Source organism: Melospiza melodia, chromosome 5 (genome assembly GCF_035770615.1).
Source record: "Melospiza melodia melodia isolate bMelMel2 chromosome 5, bMelMel2.pri, whole genome shotgun sequence".
Taxonomy (NCBI): domain Eukaryota; kingdom Metazoa; phylum Chordata; class Aves; order Passeriformes; family Passerellidae; genus Melospiza; species Melospiza melodia.
The window spans coordinates 73,254,996-73,275,857 of record NC_086198.1 but is presented as its reverse complement, the minus strand read 5'-3'; the positions used below and the strand labels follow the sequence as shown (position 1 = coordinate 73,275,857).

The 20,862-nt window shown below is 44.6% G+C and overlaps 1 protein-coding gene across 1 annotated transcript; it reads left to right on the top strand.

Moving 5' to 3' along the window:
- Positions 1–12,195: 12,195 nt before the first annotated feature.
- On the top strand, positions 12,196–16,992 carry UCHL1 (ubiquitin C-terminal hydrolase L1). Its single transcript, XM_063157369.1, has 9 exons — positions 12,196–12,231; positions 12,337–12,348; positions 12,888–13,016; positions 13,851–14,001; positions 15,229–15,314; positions 15,390–15,437; positions 15,811–15,880; positions 16,206–16,264; positions 16,566–16,992. The coding sequence occupies exons 1-9, from the start codon at positions 12,199–12,201 to the stop codon at positions 16,650–16,652; spliced, it is 675 nt and encodes a 224-aa protein (XP_063013439.1). The 5' UTR covers positions 12,196–12,198; the 3' UTR covers positions 16,653–16,992.
- Positions 16,993–20,862: the final 3,870 nt, after the last annotated feature.

Sequence of the window (20,862 nt, the reverse complement as noted above, 5' to 3'; positions counted from 1 at the left end):
AGGCAAGATACTCAGAAATTAATGTTCCTTTAATAAAAATAAATGTAATAACACTGCATTGTGGTTTTCACGATGTGGTTAGAGTTATGATTAATATTTAGTTATCTATTCTACATAATGCACTTTGGATTGCAGTGTAGTAAGCAGTGCCATAAAAAGAAAGTGTTGGGGAAACAAAATAAGGAATTTCATATACATCCTAAATGGACTGGTGCCCAATACACTCACTTCTTGGAAATATTGCTGTGTGGATGCAGTGCTTGCCTAGGCTTAGCAAGTCTCATCAAATATTTCATAGAATCATAAAATATCATTATTCGGAAGGGATCCACAATGATAATCAAAATCCAACTCTTGGGCACTTACTCTTTTGCTTAAGACACAAACATCTTGTGGAATAGTGTTTATAAACAACAGTGGAAGAAAAAGAGAGGCCTTTCTATATTATCAACTCATACCAAAAGAATTTCATTATCATCCTGCTGTTCCTGTGTGTGAACTATTGACTGCAATTTTATTTGGGTCAAAATCTCTCCAACTTTACAACAAGGAATGACAGTCCATGGGAATGTCCATGGGCAAGTAAACCTGTGCCAGTGACCTTCCCCACTGCCACACGGGTTTGCAGCCTTGCACCAGCACTGGCTGTGCCCCCAGTGTGCTCTGAGGAGGAGTTCATCGTTCTCCCATGCTTTCCTCTGTGTAGCAGCGTTTTACTTAGGGGTTAGTCCGTGCAGAGGGGTAGTTACAGTACACAATGATCCCATCTCCAGAAACTCTTACTCTCCCTTCCTGCGGCGGACTGCAGGAGGAAAGCGGTGCCTGTGAGATAAGCAAGGCTACCATCTAGTGGTGCTACTGTGCTTCCATAGCACAGAGAAACGTACACTGAATATGGCTGAATAGACTGATCCTAAACGCAGAAACTTAACTAAGAAAATTCGATTATAGCAGAATGCTTGGAACACTTTCTCCAACATTTTCATGCAGCTACAATAAGTCTTCATTTTAAACACAAAATCAAACAATTTTCCAGAAAAAGCAAAAACCACCACACACAATGCACCTCCTTCTAGGACAATTAAGAATTAGACTTGTAGCATGTAATTTTTTCACACAGGCTTGAGCAGGCTTGGAGAGTTCAGTCCCCCAGACACGTTGCTTCTCAGGACCTGTGCAAAAGCATGTATCGCTCCCATTATTTTGAATTCCTGTCTCCTTGGTGCTCCCTGGGCTAGCATATAGTGAAAGGTTAGTTCTGCCATGAACAAACTTCCCTGTGTTATTTATAGAGAAGCAAAGGCCACAAGACATCAGTATCAGATAGGATTATTCCAGTAGCTAAACCAGAAACTAAATCAAGGCCTTCTGCTGTACTCATGGAGCTCCCTCCCATTTGCTGTATGAGCTATCTGAGGCACATTGCCACTACCTTAATGAAGGCTGTATAGGAACAAGTGCAAGTGGAACAATTTGTAGGCCAGCATTTCTCTCATATCTTGGCATGCCAAGCAAGGCAGAATGATAATTTTGAAGTTTCTCTCTAGCTCTTCAGGAATGCAAAGCCCTTCATCCAGGAATGGTTGTAAAGTAATTATAAATGATCTCTTAGACATCTGTCTAGATGTAATTCTCTGGTCTTTTCTTTCTCTGCCTGTTACACAGCAGTATATTGAGATTTCCTACAGGGAGGGTGAAGGAAATGTGGCCTGACCGGACTGGCCCCATGCATATAAACTCCTTGGTTATGTGGTGAATTTACCCAGCACTCCCACTCATCCAAACATGGGCAGCTCGATTTTTTATTATTATTACAGGCAGGTTCTGAGCAGTGCAAGCAGGGTGACTGTGTTCACTCACAATCACCATATTGCAACAGGAGAACTTACCAACCGACCCCTGCAGTAAACAGCCCATTGGGAACTTCCTTCTAGTGGAAGGGCCAGATAGGGAAAGCTGCTCTATGTAAAGCTGCTATTAATGCAGAGTTTCTAAATGCTACAGTAGCTGCTTAGGTGCTGCTAGAAGCCATTAGCTGCTTTCAGAGCTGACTTTTCTGCAAACTCCACTTGCTTTTTTATGTGGCTCTGGTGGACAAAAATACTCAAAAGCTGCCACAGAGCAAGGCCTGTAATTATAGGTAGTCAAATAAAGAGAATAGCTCACACTTTCAAAGCTGACATCTAGCTAGATTTTCTTGCCTTGGCTGCTTAAACTGGGAACTCTAGCTCTGATGGGAGCTGAAACATATGATCACCAATATTTTCCTACAACTGAGAAATAGGAATACAACAGATTTTGCAATGTAGGTGGCATTTGAGGCTCTAAATATTTTGTTGTTCAAATAGTACAAAATAAAGCACAGCTTGGAAGTTTTAGGAAAACACCTCTCCATTGCTAGCAGCTGCTATGCTTCAGGCCTGCCACTCAGGTATCTTTCCCTGGAAGAACTGCACTGCGGGTTCTGCCCAACAGGCAGCCAAGCATGATGGTCAGTACAGGTCCCTGTGAAGCAGTCAGGAAAGCCATGTTTCAGGCCAGAATGACCTCATGCTATACATGGGGCTTTGAGAAACCTGCCTGGTGTAGTTGCAGGTGTCACTGCCCATGGCAGGGTGTTTGAGAGCTCCCTCAAGGATTTTTGAGTAATCTTGGGAATCTGGAGAGGTCACATTTGACTGGTAGCAGGCAAATGTTGTTCCAATTTTCAAGAAGGGCAAGAAGGATGATCCTAGGAATTACAAATCTTTCTTTCTTACTTCAGTGCCTGGTAAAATTATGGAGAAAATTTTTCTAGGAGTTATTGAAAAACCCTTGAAGGACAACATGGTCAGTGGTCACAGCCAGTATGGCTTCATGAGGGGACAGTCCTGTTTCACAAACTTAATTTGCTTTTATGGTAAATTAACTCACCTAAGTTATCAAGGGAAGCCAGTTGATGTAATCTTTTTGGATTTCAGTAAAGCTTTCCATACTGTCTCTCAAGTATCCTTCTGACAAAATATTCAGCACACAGCTGGATAAACACATAATAGGATGGGTGAGCAACTGGTTAATGCATCAGGCACAAAGGTTTTTGTGAATGGGGTGACATCAGACTGGGGACCTGTCACTAGTGGGGTTCCACAGGGCTCTAATTCAGGGCCAGTGCTCTTCAACATCCTTATAAATTACTTAGATGCAGGGCCCGAAAGTAAAGTAAGTTTATCAACAGGACTAAATTGTGGGGAGCTGTTGACTCCCTGCAAGGTAGAGTGGTTCTGCAGAGAGACCTGGACAAATTAGAGGGCTGGGCAATCACCAACTGTATGAAGTTTCACAAGGGGAAGTGATGGATTCTGCACCTGGGTTGTACGTACAAACTGAGGAATGAGATGCTGGCAAGTAGCACCATGGAAAGAGACCTCTGTGTCCTGGTCAGTGGAAAGGTGATCACGAGTCAGCAGTGCCCTGGCAGCCGGGAGGGACAACGCTGTCCTGGGAGACATCAGGGACAGCATGGCCAGCCAGGCAAGGGAGGGGATTGTCCTGCTCTCCTCTGGGCTGGTGCAGCCTCATCTTGAATATTGTGTGCAGTTTTGGGCACCTCAATAACAAGAAGGATCTAAAGCTGTTAGAGAGTGTCCAAAGGAACAGCCTTCTATGAAGGTGGGTGAAAGATCATGAGGGGGAGCCATACAAGAGCACCTGAGGACACTTGGTCTGCTCAGTCTGGAGAAGAGGACAGTGAGAGGAGACCTCATTGCAGTCTACAACTTCCTCATGAAGGGAAGAGGAGGGGCAGACACTGATCTCTTCTTTATGGTGACCAGTAACAGAACTTTAGGAAACAGCATGATGTTGTGTCAGGGGGGTTTAAGCTGGGTATTAGGAAAAGGTTCTTCCCCCAGAGGGTGTTCAGGTACTGAAACAGGCTCCCCAGAGAAGTGGTCACAGCACCAAGCCTGACAGAGTTCAAGAAGCATTTGGAAAATGTTCTCAGACACATGGTGTGATTGTTGGGGTTGTCCTGTGCAGGGCCAGGAGCTGAACATTGATGTTCCTTGTGGTTTTCTTCCAGCCCAGGATATTCTATGATTCTATCATCCTTACTAGATGATCTTTAGGGTCTCTTGCAACCCAAACCATTCTAGAATTCTGTGAGTTTCTGTTATGCATATATACACGCTCACATCCACTAATACACATTAAGAGGTACAGAAAGCTAAGATAAAGTTGGAAACGCTAGGTTTGCTAACAGCAGAAGGCCAGTGCTTTGTCTCTGAAACAAGAGAGACAAAAGTTCAGTGCCTAATGTCCTAAATACAGCTAGAAAAGCCCAGGCTGCAAATGCACTCAATGGGAATTTTGCCCTACGTGTATAAACATACACAGGAAAGAGCAGCATGTTTTGCCTTTAGATTTGCAGCTGTAGAATGTGATAGAGTCCCATTGTTTTTCAGATCCATAGTGTAGTTTCCCTTGCAATCTAAATATTTTTCTCCACTGAGACAGGGATTTGTTTCAGCAGGCACCCTCATAAGCTAAACTCCTCCACTGAGACAATATGGCTCAAGGTCCAAATGATGGTGTTCTTCATACCAACCTGTGCTTTGGGTAAACAATTCCAAACAGCACTTGTTAAACTGATCTTCAGAAAACAAGTTTCTCTATCAGCGATGAACACTGTCTAAACACTTCTCTAAAGTTGGACATTTGGAAATATTCTCCTCCTTGTGTAGTGTGAAAAAATTCCTGAAGCAGAGAGAGAAAAAATCCTCCCTTTCTCTGCACAGCTGGTGCTCAGAGAGCAGCATCTGAAGGTGCACAGGAGGCACTATAGTACTAGGCTGTAAGAGTGGCTGGGTCAAAGGCAGCTTGGAAGGCCTGATGGTTCCCAACTGGATTTGTTTTGCTGTGTTTTTAATGTTAATTGCTTGCACTTGAGCCAAGCCTAATAAGCTTCCAGCAGCAACATCCCCAGCAGTGTCAGAGCAGCTGGGCCCCTGCGCTGCTGCCTGGCCCAGCTGGTACCAGCAGCACGTACAGGACAACTGGTCTGCGTTAGAAAGGCTCTGGGTGGTCACCACGTGTAAAACACTTTGTGTCAGCATTGTAACTTAAGCAAAAGGTTATGTTCTGCCAGATGTACTTCTGAAAAGTGGCTATTAATGTAAGGTTAAGTCTCTCATTCTTACACATTTTGAAATCAAAGTCTTGACTTGTAAGTACACATGAATACCTCCTGCTATTTGTCATTAACACAGGAATTGGTTCAGCAAAGACTTTGGAGGTCTTGTAGCCTAAAAACCACAATCTGCTAGCCTGACTAAGGGATGCATTTAATGCTTCTATGTGCTGTGGAGAAGCAAGAGCAGCTCAGGTCTAGGTCTGTGAGGCTTTTTATTTACCATGGTCACAGTGAGAAAGAGTCAAAGTGCTGCTCTGAGTCACTACCCTGTCAGGCCTGCGCATCAAGTATATGTAGAGGCTGGGAAGTCTAAGATATACCTTAGGAGTGATTAAGAAGAGGTAGTTTGACACTGTCTCAGATGCAGATAATGTCTTTCCCACGCAGCTCACTTTAGGACAGGACTAGCTAGGAAGGCTCAGGGCAATCCAGGGACCCCAGGCTCTTGGCTTCACTCACTGGACTGGCAGCAGCCCTGTGCCAACATCACTCTCCAGGTGAAGTAGCTCCAACAGAAGAACCATGCTTGAACATCTCACAGACTGTCTGCAGCTAAAGCTTTAGATCAGAGCACTTCTCCAATTAAAAACAAAATCCCCACGCTTCTCAAGAATGTGCACATGTAGATTAGGCAGCAAATCCTTTGGCACAAGTTAGTGTAAATACTGTGCTGCATCTGTCCTTGTTGATGTGTAGGAGTTCAGGGTGGCTTGTACTACCCAGGACATTTTTGTTATGCAAGTGAAGATTTTAGAGAATATGTTGAGCTGAGCACAACTTACTTCAGAATTTCTGTTAGTAGGGGTGAACAGGTACAGAAAGATCAGGTGGAGACAGTTGACCAGAAGACTATTCATAAGATACAACAAGAATACAGGACCACATCAGTTATGTGGAAAAAGCAACCATCTTTCAGGATTCTGAAAAAAATGAACATGAGTTTGGGGATTTTTATAATTTCTTTATTTGTTTATTTATTTATTTTCATTAAGTGGCTTTGTTGTTCACTGATTTCAGTTGTCAACTACTTTAAATTATGGTTAAGGTCCCATTTGCATAAAAAAGTCAGAGTGAAGGAATGCTTTTTACAGCTGCCCATCATTATCAGTCTACTTTTCCTTCTCCCCAAAAGAAGATAGCTTTTGGACACCGTGTAAGATGGTTTGTTGTGCTGACTTGGATTTCACAGTAAACCCCCTGCACATGAGAGTTCTCGTGTACAGGTGCCTCTGTTGTCATGCAAGCTGGACAAACCCCTCTTTCTTTTTTCTTCAAGAGACACAAAAGCCTTGCTATTCCCTTCTGGTAGAGTCATACTTCTCCCTTCTTCATCCAACAACAGGCTAGCCAATTTCTTTATTTTCTCCTCACATTTCCTCCAGAAACAACCAAAGCTACACTAGTATGTAAGGAGAGTGCAGGTGACAATAGACTGGATACAGTCAGCAGCTCTTTAAGACATATATCCTTTCCTTTCCCTTAAAAAGTTTAATTCTAGACATTGGAGACTGCTGACATAAAGAGGTATTTGGGAGGTGGCCTGTGCCTTTCCCTCAGCACCCCATAAGCCTGAGGAAGTGCATCTCTTCTACGGTAAAAGTACTACTAAGTCAATGTCTTGATATCCTTTCCACTGACTGACAACATTTCTCATCTCTCCTTGTTTTCTGCTGCTCTCCTCCAGCTTAGAAGTGGCTTGTGCTCCAGAGCTGATTTGAAGCAGCCTTGTATTTATTTTCTCATTCTGTTTAAGGTAAGCTCTTCCAGCAGTCCGAGAACTCAGGGAGACATTAATGCTTTTTGAGTGCTATTGTATAGCTGTTGAGCGTTCAGAAACAAATCTAAGGATAGGCTTTGCTATCTTTGCTGAAGAAACTGAAGATTGCATGGAAGAAGCAAACTGGGGTCACCCCAGGATGGCCTGACACAACACAGTGCTTGGAAAGAGGCATAGTGCTGCACTAGAGAGTGTGTTAAAGAGTCAAGTGCTGCTATTTATGTTTCTCACAACTAGTAGTTTAAAATCACATGACCCATCTTTTTTCACTTTTGCCTGTTAATCTGAGGAAAGTATTCTCTGGATGAAAATGTAAGTAGGTATGCAAGTCCTAATCACAGATCATCCAAGCATTACATTGAAATTAAAATTCATTATTATTAGCTATTACATGTATTATGCTAAATCATTGCACAGAATGAGGTCCTCTTGAAATGTGTATTTTACATCTCTAGATGAAAGCACTAATCCTGAGAATGTTCAGGTCAACAAAACAAAGAGGAAGGAAGCAGGGACTGTTCTCTCCTACAGGACTAGAAAGATGGATTCTTCCTGCCTATAGGATAGATGGCTTACATCAGCAGAGAAAGCATTTCAGGGGAAGGAGACAGATGCTGATTGCCCAGGTGCCAGTATTGTGTCTTTCGTATCCATTGAGACAAGCCTTGCAAGCTTTCATATCTTTCATAACCAAAGAGTATTATCATTTCATGGGAAACTAAGAGACCCTTGTCAACAATGATGTCCCTCCTACCTTTCTTTGTGAAAAGAGGAAGAAGTCACTCCCTGTTTGTCCTACTTCTACTGTGACATGCTGCTGCTGTGGTTCTGATAGACACTATCATTGTTTGGTGGATGCCATTTTTCAGAGGAATGAAGTGAAGAATCATCAGCATCCTGCCAGACAGGCCTGAAATCAAGGAAACCATGGCTGCACTCTTTAGAACGGAGACTCTCAAGGCAAGCCTTCAAAGCTACATTTCAGCAGTTTAACACTTCCACCTACAGACTTCCAGAAGAGCTCTTGCATTCTGTAGAACACGCTCTTTACCTGCTGGTGGACTTGGCTGTAGTTCAGAGCATATGCAGAGTCACTGCTAGCAGTCAATACACACAAAGGCAGTCCTTGGCAGAGCAGCCTCCTTCATCAGCCTGACACTTTTATCTGCATTGCTTCTGTTACCTCTCTCTAGCTGGTCTTCATCTCAGGTCAGACCCAGAGTTCAGCTCCTTCAGTATGCCCCCACCTCAGAAGCCCTTAATTATTCCATTTTCTAGACAAAACATATGCTTCTTGTGGACAATGGAATACAACAACATAAATTTTCCAATCTTTACATTAAGTAAAGCAAGACTTGGGGCTTTTTTTCTCCCCATTCCCAACTCATCTCTAGGCTGCTTTGAATTTCTTTCATTTGCAAGTCTCCTGCTTGACAGTTGAGATGTTCCAGCCCAGAGCTCCTGGCCCATGGACCTGGAGAGCAGCAGCTGACAGCCAGGTGCTGAATAGCAACTGGACTTAGACTTCCCCACATGCTGGGCTGCATGACTTGCAGTCACCACGACTCCCCACATAAGTATTTAAATTAACCTGGATGCAATTCAGAAACAAACAGATGTCTGTCTTGATGCTCAAATCTTTCATGGACCCAGGGCCTCTATAAAAGCACTCAATTGCTTGGCCTATTGATCCCTCTGATCCTCTAATTAAAGGCTGGGGCACTCTCATGCAGGAATTGCTGCAGTGCTCCAGACAATTTACCAGAAGAGAAGGGGGGATGTTGCAGCCTTACACAGACGCCTGACACCCACTGTCCCGGCAGTGGCCTCAGTTATGTTTTATGTTTGATCCCTTGTGACACAGTGTACAGGTTCTGGCTGGGATGAAATTTGTTTTCTCCATAGTGCCTGTCATAATGCTGTGTTTTGGACCTGAGTTGGGATTAGGATTTAGAGCAGCATAATCCTACCATTCCAGGGACACATTTGTTCCCTCCACACCTTTCTCTCTTGGCCACAACTTCAGCCTAGAGCTAACGTTAGAGCTAAGGTTGAGACCCAAGAGTTTCCAGCTTCAGGGCCACTGTCACAGCAGGAGGCATGCCAAAGGGAGCACAGCACTGCATCAACATTGCTCCATCCATCTGTGTGTCAGTCAATCCCTGTCTGAAACACTGCTATGGTAAAAACTGAGCTAATTGCATGATTTACCTCACCCAGAATTTACCTCAAGCAGGATTTACCCCCAAAGCCAATGGAGGTACTTAGAGTAAGTCAGCACATTTATCTCAAACACCACGGGTAAATGCAGCCACCAGGAGAATGGCGCCATGTAGCAAATCCTGTGGCTCCAGCACCTGCACAGCCAAGGACCTGCATCCTGCTATGGACAACAGCAGCCAGCTATGGACAATAATTGTTTGTTTTGAAGGCAGGGAGTAGGGAATTAAGGAGGTTTCTAGGAATGGGTTTGGAAACCTTCTTTTGGGACCTGAGTCATTATAAGAAAATTAAGAGAAGCACATATCTGAGATGTTTGCTAGGCAGGTGAGGACAATGCAGAAGATGTGGGCTTGGACTGCCCCAGGGCTTGGATTTTGACAGGACAGTAGGAAAATTGTTTTCTAAAGAATATTATACAGCCTCAGCTTCCATTTTGGGAGCTCTGCATTGTCTAAGGCAGCTTTGCCTCCTTTACTACCCTACTTGTTATAGGAACTTTTGTTTGGAGTTCCTCTGAACTCAGGAACAGGCCTCACTTATAGGTCTAGATCTTGTGCAAACCTTCAAGTGGAATATGGTGGAAAGGTAAATACTGACACCAAGTCCTACATCTAAGGGAAAGGAATCTGTCAAAAGATCATATATGTAGCAAAGATTCCTCTGTCTGCAGTTTCTAGATTAGACATCTGAGCAAAACCTTAACACTGTGAACAGCGTTGAGCACCACAAGTGCTATTATTACATTTGGACAGTGCAGAAAGTTCACAAGTATGTCCAGTCACTTTTCCAGGTGAGTATTAATTTTATTGCAGTAATGGGAATGAATTGGATTAAATGTGTTGGGCACATCTATCTTCTTCTCTGAAGAAAGATGGTCTGGAGGCTTCCTTCATCTTTGCAATGAGGTAGATGAGGACTGCATATGACACAGAACTCATTTATGTGTCTTTCTGGAGGCATCTTTATGCAACAGTAGCCGTTTTAGAAGTTTGATATTGTTACACTTACTGTTTATGTTAAAATTAGTGTATTGATAGATTTGACAGATGCTACCACAAAAACAGTTCTGCTGTCACTTCCTGCATGCTGTACATGCCATGCAGAGCCTGAAATTGCGCTTGCACAACTGTTTGCAGTCTGCCTCAAAGCCTGGACACAGGAGCCACCCCAGGGATGGCTAACCTAGGGATCTAGGCACTGCCATTGCTGAGGCAGGCTGAAGCCATAACCACCATTTGCTGCTGTACAATTCAGAAATAGGATTTTCTTGCCTTTTTTAGCCTTCTCTTTTGTAGGCTTCAAGATGAATGTTCTGCTGTCCTCTCAGAGGAGCTGCATGCAGGCCCTCCTACATATCTGTCAGGGACCATTAGCATTGGACTTGTTCACTCAAGTTGCTTTGATATCCTTGCATCTTACAGTGCATTAAGAGTTCATCATAAAAGGAAAGATAGTCAAAGATACCATATATAGAATATTTTGGGCCAATTTTGACTTGCTTATAGGCATCAAAGACTGTTTTCAGCTACAGTAAAGAGGGAAAAAAGCAGAAATAAATGGTATGGTGATTTACTGTGAAACTTTCCCCCATCCTCCCCAGAAATCTTTGGGTTTGAACAGTGTGTACTGCTTTTCTTTTTACTGTGATAGAAAGGATCATGGAGTATTTCAGGAAGGGTTATTAGGATACCTTTAGACAAACCTCCTCCTCCAGGCATGATCAGCTAAAAGATCAGACAAGGTTGCTCAAGGCCTTATCCTGTCTGGAAACTTCACAGCTTTGGCCACAAAATACAAAGCCTGCCTTGCTATCCTATTTTTTCCTTCACTAAGTCTTGTTATAGACTTGTATAGGTAGAGCTAGTGTGAGACTGCATCTTGAACCTTTTATGGCCATATTTCAAAGATTAACTCTAGGCTTTTTTCCCAAGGAGCTCATGGTAAACTGAGTAATGTTGATGAGTAGGTCTCAATTCAAAAATGCACGTGCGCAACCACCTGATGTGAATGAATCTCCACTAAATTACAGTGCAATAGATCTAAAGTTAATTTAAATGTGCTTGAAATGAGGCAAGCACTTAGAAATTTTGCTGTGCTGGGGCCCAAATCGTTCTGAAACACAGTGAAAAACCAAAGGAAGAAAGTCATCAAAACGAAACAGACTGCAGACATTCAGCTGACTCTTTTGTTCAGTATTTGCATTGTTTGAAAGACAACTGTGAAGCATCTCGCTTATCCACAAGGCTGTTTACCAGTAAAATCTGAAAAGCTGTTGGGAGTCCACGTGATTTCTAGTATTTTGAGCAGGTTGGTTTTGTTTCCTTGTTCAGACATGTTCTAGTGCAAAGACATTGTGCACAGAAACTGTCAGGTCATGAATAAAAGATAAAAAGCCCGCTATTTTTTAACCAGCTTCACTGGACTGGTTCAGGGGTTGGTCCAAACGCAGAGACACAATCAGCACACAGGAGACTTTCATGTCACATTAATGATACTGGAAATTTAAAAATAAGTGTTTAATGATTTTGTTGAATACCAAAACCATTGTATACTTTTCGCAACATACACAGAACAGGGGCTGATGCTTAGGAGCGGCTCAGCACACAAATGTAGACATGGGCTTTGGGGATGCACGGAGCCAGGGGTTGGGCTGATGGCGGAGGAGAAGCCTGTTGCCCAGGGTGATGCCAGCCGCTTGCCCACGCTGCCAGCCGGCTTCCAGCACTTTCTCCACGCCAACGTCGGGGGCCCGGGGTCTCCCCGGCCGCACCCCGCTCCGGCGGAGGCGCCGTGACCGGGCCCCTCAGCCCCGGCCGGGCTCCCCCGGCCCCTCCGGCCCCCCCGCCTCGGCCGTGCCCGCTCCTCCCTCTCCCCCCGCCGCCGCGCCGAGTGGGCCAGCCCGCCCCTATATAAGAGCCGGGTGGGCGGCTCCGCGCCCCAGCGTCGCCAGCGGCTCGGCAGCGGAACTGCCGCGGGGGACATCGTCGTGCGTGGGGCACAGCCTGTCTTCTTCCCGGCTCCTGCAGCCATGGCCTGGCAGCCCATGGAGATCAACCCCGAGGTGCGCCAGGGGCGGCGGGGACAGGGCTGGGGCTGCGGGGCGGGTGGTGGCACGCCGTCTCTCACCCGCACTCACGCTTTCCCCCCACCCCGCATTGTCTTCCAGATGCTGAACAAAGTGAGTTGCCGCCGCCGGAGGAGCGCCGCGGGCGGGAGGGCGCCGGACCTTCCCCCTCCATCCCTCGGCATCGCGCCCTGCCGGGGAGCGCCAGCCGCGGTGGCGGTACCGCTGCGCGGGGCGCGGCCGCACCTGCGGAGCGGCGCCTCCCTCCGTCCCTCGGCATCCCGTCCCCGTCCCTCGGCATCCCGCTCCGCCTGTGCACGGAGCGGCGCCTGCCTCCGTCCCTCGGCATCCCGCTCCGCCTGTGCACGGAGCGGCGCCTGCCTCCGTCCCTCGGCATCCCGCCCCGCCGTGGCGCTGAGCGGCGCCTGCCTCCGTCCCCCGGCATCCCGCCCTACGGGGCACGGAGCGGCTCCGCCGGCGGGGCGCGGCCGCACCTGCGGAGCGGCGCGGGGCGGTGCGGCCCGGGGCCGGCAGGCGGCGCGGCGGGCCCGCGCGTTGTGCTGTGTCACCGGGCGCGGCGGGGCTGGGGCGGGCGCGCCCCGCGGGGACGGGCGTGGCGCGGCCGGGCCACCCGCTCTCTGTGCCCCGTGCAGGTGCTGTCCCGCCTCGGGGTGGGTCCTGGCTGGCGCTTCGTGGACGTGCTGGGCTTCGAGGATGAGGCGCTGCGCGCCGTGCCGACCCCGGCGTGCGCGCTGCTGCTGCTGTTCCCGCTGACGGAGCAGGTGCGTGTCCCCTCCCCGCAGGGCAGCGCTGGCCGCCGCCTGGAGTGCGGCTGCCATCCCCCAAGCATCAGATGGCTGGGCGTGGATGGGGCTTGGCACTGGCACGGGTTTGTGCTTGGTCCCCGCCTCCGAATAGCCTCGGCTGAGCTGGGAAACCAAACAAGGGCTCTCATTCCATCACAGTGTTTCTGTGAGATTTTGCTTTGTATATCAGACTGAGGGGAAAAAAAACATGCGTGATCTTGACTGTGAGGGATAGCAATTCCATTACTGTGCTGAATCATTGGATCTGGAGAGGCCTACATTACTTCTTTAATATAATCAATTGGTTTGATGCTAAGGAAGTGAATGAGATGAAATCAAATTCAGTTAATGGGTTCTTAAAAGAAGGATTATAACTTGCCAATAGCAATGGATTTTGCAGTCTATACATTGTTCTGATGGGGAGAGGCTCATGAAGGCAATTCTAAAAGGCCTATTGTAGAGACATGCTGAGTAGCCTTGTTCAGTGGACTGAAGCAACAGAGAGAGGATAGAAAAGAGCCTATCCATTATATTATTTCCCACCAAGCTATTTCCAGTGTATGGCACAGATGGAGAAGCTACGAACAGTGCCTTTGGATATGACTGAATCATGCAGGTAGTCAGTCCATTAAGTGTTGGCCTGAATCCAGTTTAGGCATATGGTGCTTTACTGGTGCCACAAAGATGACTTTCTGAATAAATCTCTGTCCAGTTCTGATACTGATTTTCCTGCACAACAACTTATTTTTCCAGTGTACTATACAAGGATAGGACTGTGATGAAATGCCTAAACTAGTTATGTGTTTACAGCATGAAAACTTCAGGAAGCAACAGACTGAGAAAATAAAGGACCAGGAGATCAGTTCTAAAGTCTATTTCCTGAAGCAGACCGTCAGTAACTCCTGTGGGACAATTGGTCTGATACATGCAGTTGCTAATAACAAAGACAAATTGAAACTTGGTGAGTATGAATGTTCTGAAGTGCTTCAATTTCTATTTTTTTGACAGCAGATTGAATGGGGATGGGCTATTGGGAGACAGCTTTCTTTCAGGCAAGCCAGGTTAAGGCATCCTGTAATGTTTCAGTTGGTTAGTGGGTCTTCCAGCTCTTGGAGAGGGGCATGTGGAGTGCCTGAAACACAGAAGGGAATGTGCTTCGACTCCTGCCTGCTAGCTGCAGAGGTATTGTCCTAGTAAGCAATGCAAGAGGGAAAGGGCACTTAGCAGCACTGACCAGAGTCTGTCTGTAATTAGGAACTGCTGTGTTCAGAAACAGTTATTGACATTAAACTTGATGGCAGTAGATGAGATGGAGTTCTTCATGCTGCTTATGTCTAATGTAAATCGATGTGCTCAGAGTAGCCTGTAAATCAGTCTAAAACATTTGTATTTTTCTTTTTCCTGGACAAGTTGTATAGATAAGGGTTTGTAAGGACATTTTTCCTACCGAGGTAATAGTTTGAATGGTTTTTTTACTATAGAAAAATATTCTTTTGCTGTTCAGAGATCTGCAAAATACAACTACCATTATTCTAAGAGAACTCGGACGCATTCTGTGCTGTGGGATTCCTTTTTATACAAAGGAAAACGTGAAAGTCATAGTGAACATTTAAACATAGTTTTTCTTTATTCTTCAAAAGGATTCACTGGAATAACACTCTTGATGAGTGAAGCAATGATGCAGCATATCTTTTATGTGCTAGACCTCAGTGTATCTTAGTACTGCACTAATTTATATTCTGGCAAACCAAAGTTAGCAAGTGCTGCCTTCATTTAAAGGCAGTGAGACAATTTTGTCTACCCATATTCTGTTAGTTATGTATCCTTACAGCTGGTACCTTTCTTGAATTTCTTCAAAACCGGGCTGAACATTTCTGCCGAATGTGCAGAGGGGAAATCAGAAAAGCTAAATCCCGTTTGAAAATTATTTTTCTAAATGAGCATCCAGAGTTAACTGAAGCACTCTTCCCTGAAACAATTCTGGTTGTTTGTGTAGATTGTTACTAATAACTTCTGTGTTAATAGCTGACTTTGAGTGGTAGTTATAATGTGCTTATATTGGAGATAGTTACAGGCTGAATGCAATGACTTATAGTTAGTGCAAAAAGCATTGCTTTCTGTAGGCTGCATCTACACCATGACTGAGGTTTTACCTATACTGAATGAAATGTTTGATCATCTTGTGCAGAGGAGGGGTCTGCCCTGAAGAAGTTTCTTGATGAAACAGCTGATTTGTCTCCTGAAGAAAGAGCTAAGCATTTGGCAAATAATAAGGTATATGAACTATACAAACTACTGACAGTTATCAGCACTTAAAGATGTAGTAACCTGTACCTGCTTTCTCTTAAGGCTATACAAGAAGTCCACAACTCTGTTGCGCAAGAAGGACAATGTCGGGTAAGATGTGAATGTGTAAAATCTTGGGAAAATGTTTAATGAAGGTGGCAAAGCAACACTTATTTTTGTCTGTCAGAAAGCTGTTATAGTTCATGGGGAAAAAGAAATAAGTTACTCATGGGTGAATACTTGTTTGGGATTTCTTCCTCAAACATGGATTGAAAATGTGGATCAAGGCCCAGTTGTAAAATATAATTTTACATTAGGATTTCTGGTGCTTGACCTTGTGGAAGTCTTGCCACAGACCTCTCCCATTGAACTAAAGTTTTCAGTCCTTTGCTTTCTTGTTGAAGTTTCCTCTGTTCTGTAGTCACAAATTGGGTTTGCAGTACTAGCTTCAAACTAACAGTTATGTCTGATGGTGTTTCCTAAGGTTGAGGACAACAGTGTGAACTTCCATTTCATCCTTTTTGTCAACGTGGATGGACACCTGTATGAATTGGGTAAGGCCTATGAACTGTTTGGACTGGGCTTATACCACACTGCACAGCAGTGTTGGGGGCTCAAACAAGGTATTTTGTGCTAATTAAGCTGTTTGCTGAGGCTCTCAGAGCCAAAACACAATTTGTATCTTCATCTGAAGATTTTACCTGATGGTGGGTTACACTGAAGGCCGAAAGCATATTGTCACTGGTGTAGCTGAGAACACTGTTTCCATCTCACTCAGACTAGTGACAATTTGTTTTGACTTCCCCAGTGTCATCATGTGTGTACTTGTTTGGGTCTGCTATGCTCAGTTCTGCTAATTCAGAAGTTTTTCTTCCACAGATGGCCGTATGCCATTTCCTGTAAACCATGGCACGAGCTCGGATGACTTGCTGTTGAAGGTAAGCCTTCTCCCTTGCTGCTTGTTTCCCTGAAAACAAGGCTTATAAAAAGCCTTATAAAGAAGTGAGAATTCTGCATGTGGTGTATAGTGGCTGTACCTACTTGCTGTACAAGTCTTAGCTTAAATCTGCTAAGTTTATGAGTACTGACGGTATTGTCCTAAGAGCTAGATACCTGTTCAGTGTATTTATTAGCTGGTGCTATAAGATTATGTAACTTAGTTGGTGGAACTACAAAGGCTTGTTCTCTGCAGGAAATGTATTTGGTTAGTCTAAGCAGCTGTATTTTTTCATCCCCAAGGATTCTGCTAAGATCTGCAGACAATTTACAGAACGTGAAAAAGGAGAAGTTCGTTTTTCTGCTGTGGCTTTCTGCAAGTCTGCCTAAGACTCTGAAGAGATGCAAGGAAAGCAGTTTAATAGCACACCAGTAAACGCAGTTTAAACTCCAGTGCTTCAGTACTTGTTAAACACAGCTGTTCTGGTAACTTAAATTATTTCCACCTTTTGCTATACACAGAAGCAACATCAGCTGAGCTTATGCTAAAGGATGAGCTCAAGTTTTAATGTGAACGGTTTGGACACATCAAATATCTTTAGACTCTTTTTTCACATGTTAAGTAGAAAATGCTTAACAGGGCTTGTTTGATCTGTGTTATGTTATTTGAGTTGTTGGTTGATATTTCCTTGTCCTTAATGAGAATAAAATGTTCTGCTGGAAGACTAAATGGACTGAAGTGCTGACTCATTTTCTCCAAAAGGCGTTGTGCAGCATCCTCTGTAAGCCTTCTTTTCAAAAGGCCCTCAAAGCTCTCCTCTGAGCAAAAGGTTAAGTTAACCTCAGGGTAGCAGGGCAATTGCTTTTTCTAGTGTCTTGGGGGCTTTCAAGGATGGAGAGACACTGGTCTGTGTAACATGTTGCAGTGCTGCATGCTGCACTACCCCTCCAGTAAGGCTTTCATAATGTCCAGTCTGAAACTCATAAGCTGCAGTCTGCCACTCTGAATACATTTAGCTTGGAGGGGTAAGGTGTGATAAATTACCATTCAAATGTCACCTTAATGTGGTCTGTATTAGTGCTACAAGAATACCCACTGAGTTGGTTGGTGTTGTTTCCTTATAGAAGACAGTATTAGAACAGCTATTTTCCGTCCCTGTAGCTAAACTAAACCTGCTGGCTGAGGCAGAAACAATCGTGGTTAGGCCATGTGTGCTTACTAACTTGTGATTCTTTTATAAGACCTTTTAAGAGGCTGTACTTATCTGTCCCATCCAAAATGACCTAAAAAGGAGAAACCCACACTGCATAAATTTCTAATAGCAGGTTGAAATTTTGGATTCAAGCAAAAGAGATTAAATCTATCTATAATACATGTTATTTGGCATGAGCCATGACCTGTGGAAACTATTTTTACCTGAGTCTAGTTGCTGTTTGCTGGTCTTGCAGTTCCCTGCTGATACTTCAGGTAGCTGTAGACAGGGATAAAACACCCTTAAACTTGGGTCTTTATTCTAATGTAGTCCCAGTCTTTCCCTGGCAACCATTTTATACAGTGCTGGGTAACACACTTGTAGATGGTCACAGGGCTTTTTAGAAGGGTAAATCAAGCTTTTATTAAAGCTCTGTGTGGGCTGATGTTGTTTTGTATTGGGCCTTGTTACTGCTCATGTAAATTGCCTGATAGCTGAAGCTGGCAAAGGGTTGCAAAACATTTTAATTTGCAGTCTAAGGATTTGCTAAACCTCCGGATACTCCAATTCTAAATATCAGTGCCTTCAGTTTCTGTTAGCAGGGAGGTGAAAACCATGGCTAGGAAAAGGTCTGTTGTGTCATTGTCCTCTGCAACAGCATCATTTTCTGCCTCTTGGTGGAGGTTGTTGTAGGGTGTGGGGAGAGGCTCTGCTGCAGCTCTGCTCCAGCGCAGGCTCGGAGCCATGCCCAGGGCTCAGGCTGCTTAGCAACACAGCCTGCAGCAGGGGAGAGTGGAAGGTGAACAAAACCACCTGCAGGACCAGGAGCATGAGAAGTGCCAGGTGAGCCGTGTGCCTTACCTGGGGCAGTGAGCTTTGGTGCTGCACAGGACCCTCTCCTTGCCCTTAGGGCAGTCACTGAGGGTACAGGCTGTGGCTGTGCAGAGCCAATGCTGAAGAAACCTGAAAATGTTTGTGCCAGACTTTTCTTATTTTCTCACATTCTGGTCCCAGGTATAGTTTCAAAGGATGGAAATAAAGAGAAAAACTAAAGAATTAATGTTATCTACCTACTTATGTATAACATCCACTACCAAGGCTGTTGTCCCCTGCAGAAATGATGACAAGGGCTTAGGAAACAGCTGGGCTTTACTTTAAACCACCTTGGGCTTCAGAAACAGGAAGATGAGTTTTTGGGGATGGCAAAGATCTTGGGGGCTGGGATAGAGGTCTCAAATCATGGGTGGTGATCTGTAAGCTGAATAGATGGAAGATGTTGCAATATTGCAGTGCAGCTGTTCCAAATGTGTTACTGCATTCAGAGAAAAAGTCACAATGCACAGAAGTGTGTATTTGACAACTTGCAATTCTATTAAATAAGTAGAAAACCAGGAAGATGTTTTAAAGCCATATCAGGCATGTATAATCTCAAAAGAAATGCTTTTTCTTATTCATATTTTCTAGCTTATTTTACCTACTTGCCAGTTTTTTAATTTTAATTTTTACCCATTATTTCACACTTTGGCAGAAATGTTTGGGACAAGAGTTGTTTTTTAGAGTGCTGTGTAGCAAAAACACTTTTCATGAGAAGATGCTCTTATAATTGAGTATTTTTAATTGGGCACATCTATCTGAAGTGAGGATCATTTCTTGTCCCTCCTTGTTGTCTCCTCTATTCTTATAGCTGTAGTTCCATTCTGAATTGTTGCTTTTCCTTGATTTCCTGTGTGTTCTTCTTAAATAAATTAACTCTTTTTACCCTCTCTACATCCATCTAAAGCCCTTCATGTTTTTCCTGAATTTACCCCTGAATTTTCCCTGTGACAATTGTTGGGAAGGGCAGGAGCTTGCAAAGCCTGCTGTGTCTTATGCCCACTCTGAAGAAACCGGTGACTACTGAGCAAATTAATTTGAATTAACAGATTCCTGACATTTTTGTGCTGCCTTCCAGAGGTGGACATTCAACAGTTAATGTATAGAACTATCCTTGGAAATATTTGAGAAATATTGAAGGTAGGATTTTAGGCTTATCTGTTTAGACATGCACATTTAGAGCTAATTTAGAGCTCTACCGGGGTAGACTGTGTAATCTATAATTTTCATAACCATTTAATTGCCTGCCTGAAAGCTGTAGTCAGCTAACTCTGTAGATGGTAGCATTGAGAAACTTAGAGCAACAAGTCTGATTTAGGACCAATGACAGATCCAGACACTATCTTAAAGTCCACAGCTAGTCCTATTGCTTTCAGTGGGATCATTCATGTGCTTAAGCAAACTTCTGATTTCAGAGCCAAATAGCCAATCCTTAACTTAATCAAAAGGTAGGCTTAATGCAACATGCAAAGCCTCTTACATGTATGAATAGTCTTTGGTTTAGATCCCCAGTTTACTTGCAGCTAATGCACAACTTTTGTCCAGTATACACTGCTGTGTACTATATACACTAGTATTTCCATACTAAATATAATTCTTTTTAGGGGAAGTAAGGAAGGTGTGGGACTAGCTGCCACAGCATCCAGCTTTTGACACACAGACCAGTTTATCAATCTCAGATATTTAAGATGGAGAAGCAGTTAGCTGAAAAAGGAACTAGACACACTCATATCCTCTTTGCCATTAATGTAAAGACAGCAGGGCCTGTGGTGGGCACTGGGAACAAACAAGACTGGCAAAAACTACTAAACCTTGTAGTCACAGGATCCCTCTCCTAGTGCTGCCAGCAGCCAGGAAGAGCCTGATGGCAGGACTTCAGCTCTGTTGAGCTGTGGACTAAATGAGAACAAACACAAATTGAGAGAAATGCAGCCAGAAGCAGAGTAACAGCATTAAAGTTCCTTTGAGACAAAAGGACAAAAATATCACTTGCATTTTGCAAATTTTGACATACTGTACAGGATGATATTCCAAATGCTTTGAAGCCAAGGGACCTCAAGGGATGAGAGTGTGGGTTAGAAGAAACCTCATGGAGTTCAACATGGTGATGTGCAGAGCTTGGCACCTGGCTGGAGCCACCCTGTGGCTGGGAGGTGATGGGCTGAGTTTCAGCCTTTCTGCAACCTGGGGGTTATGGCAGGTGCCAAGTTGAATATAAGCCCATATGTTGAGTGCTCCTCCTGTAAGGCAAATCACATGCTGTGTTGGGAGTCAATACTGGGAGGAACAAGACCAGCAGGTGAAGTTAGTCACCCATTACTCCTAGCACTGGTGAGGTAGCTCCTGGAATAGGGGTCCAGTTCTGGGTCCCCTCCTTCCAATCCAGAAAGGATGTGGAGGAATCTGGAGAGGGCCCATCAGCAGGCTACAGAGGCAGGGAGCATGTGGAGAGACTGGTGGAGCTCAGCCTATATAGTCTGGCATGGAGGATACTAAGGCAAGGTCTGATGGTAGCTTACAACTGCATTAAGGGC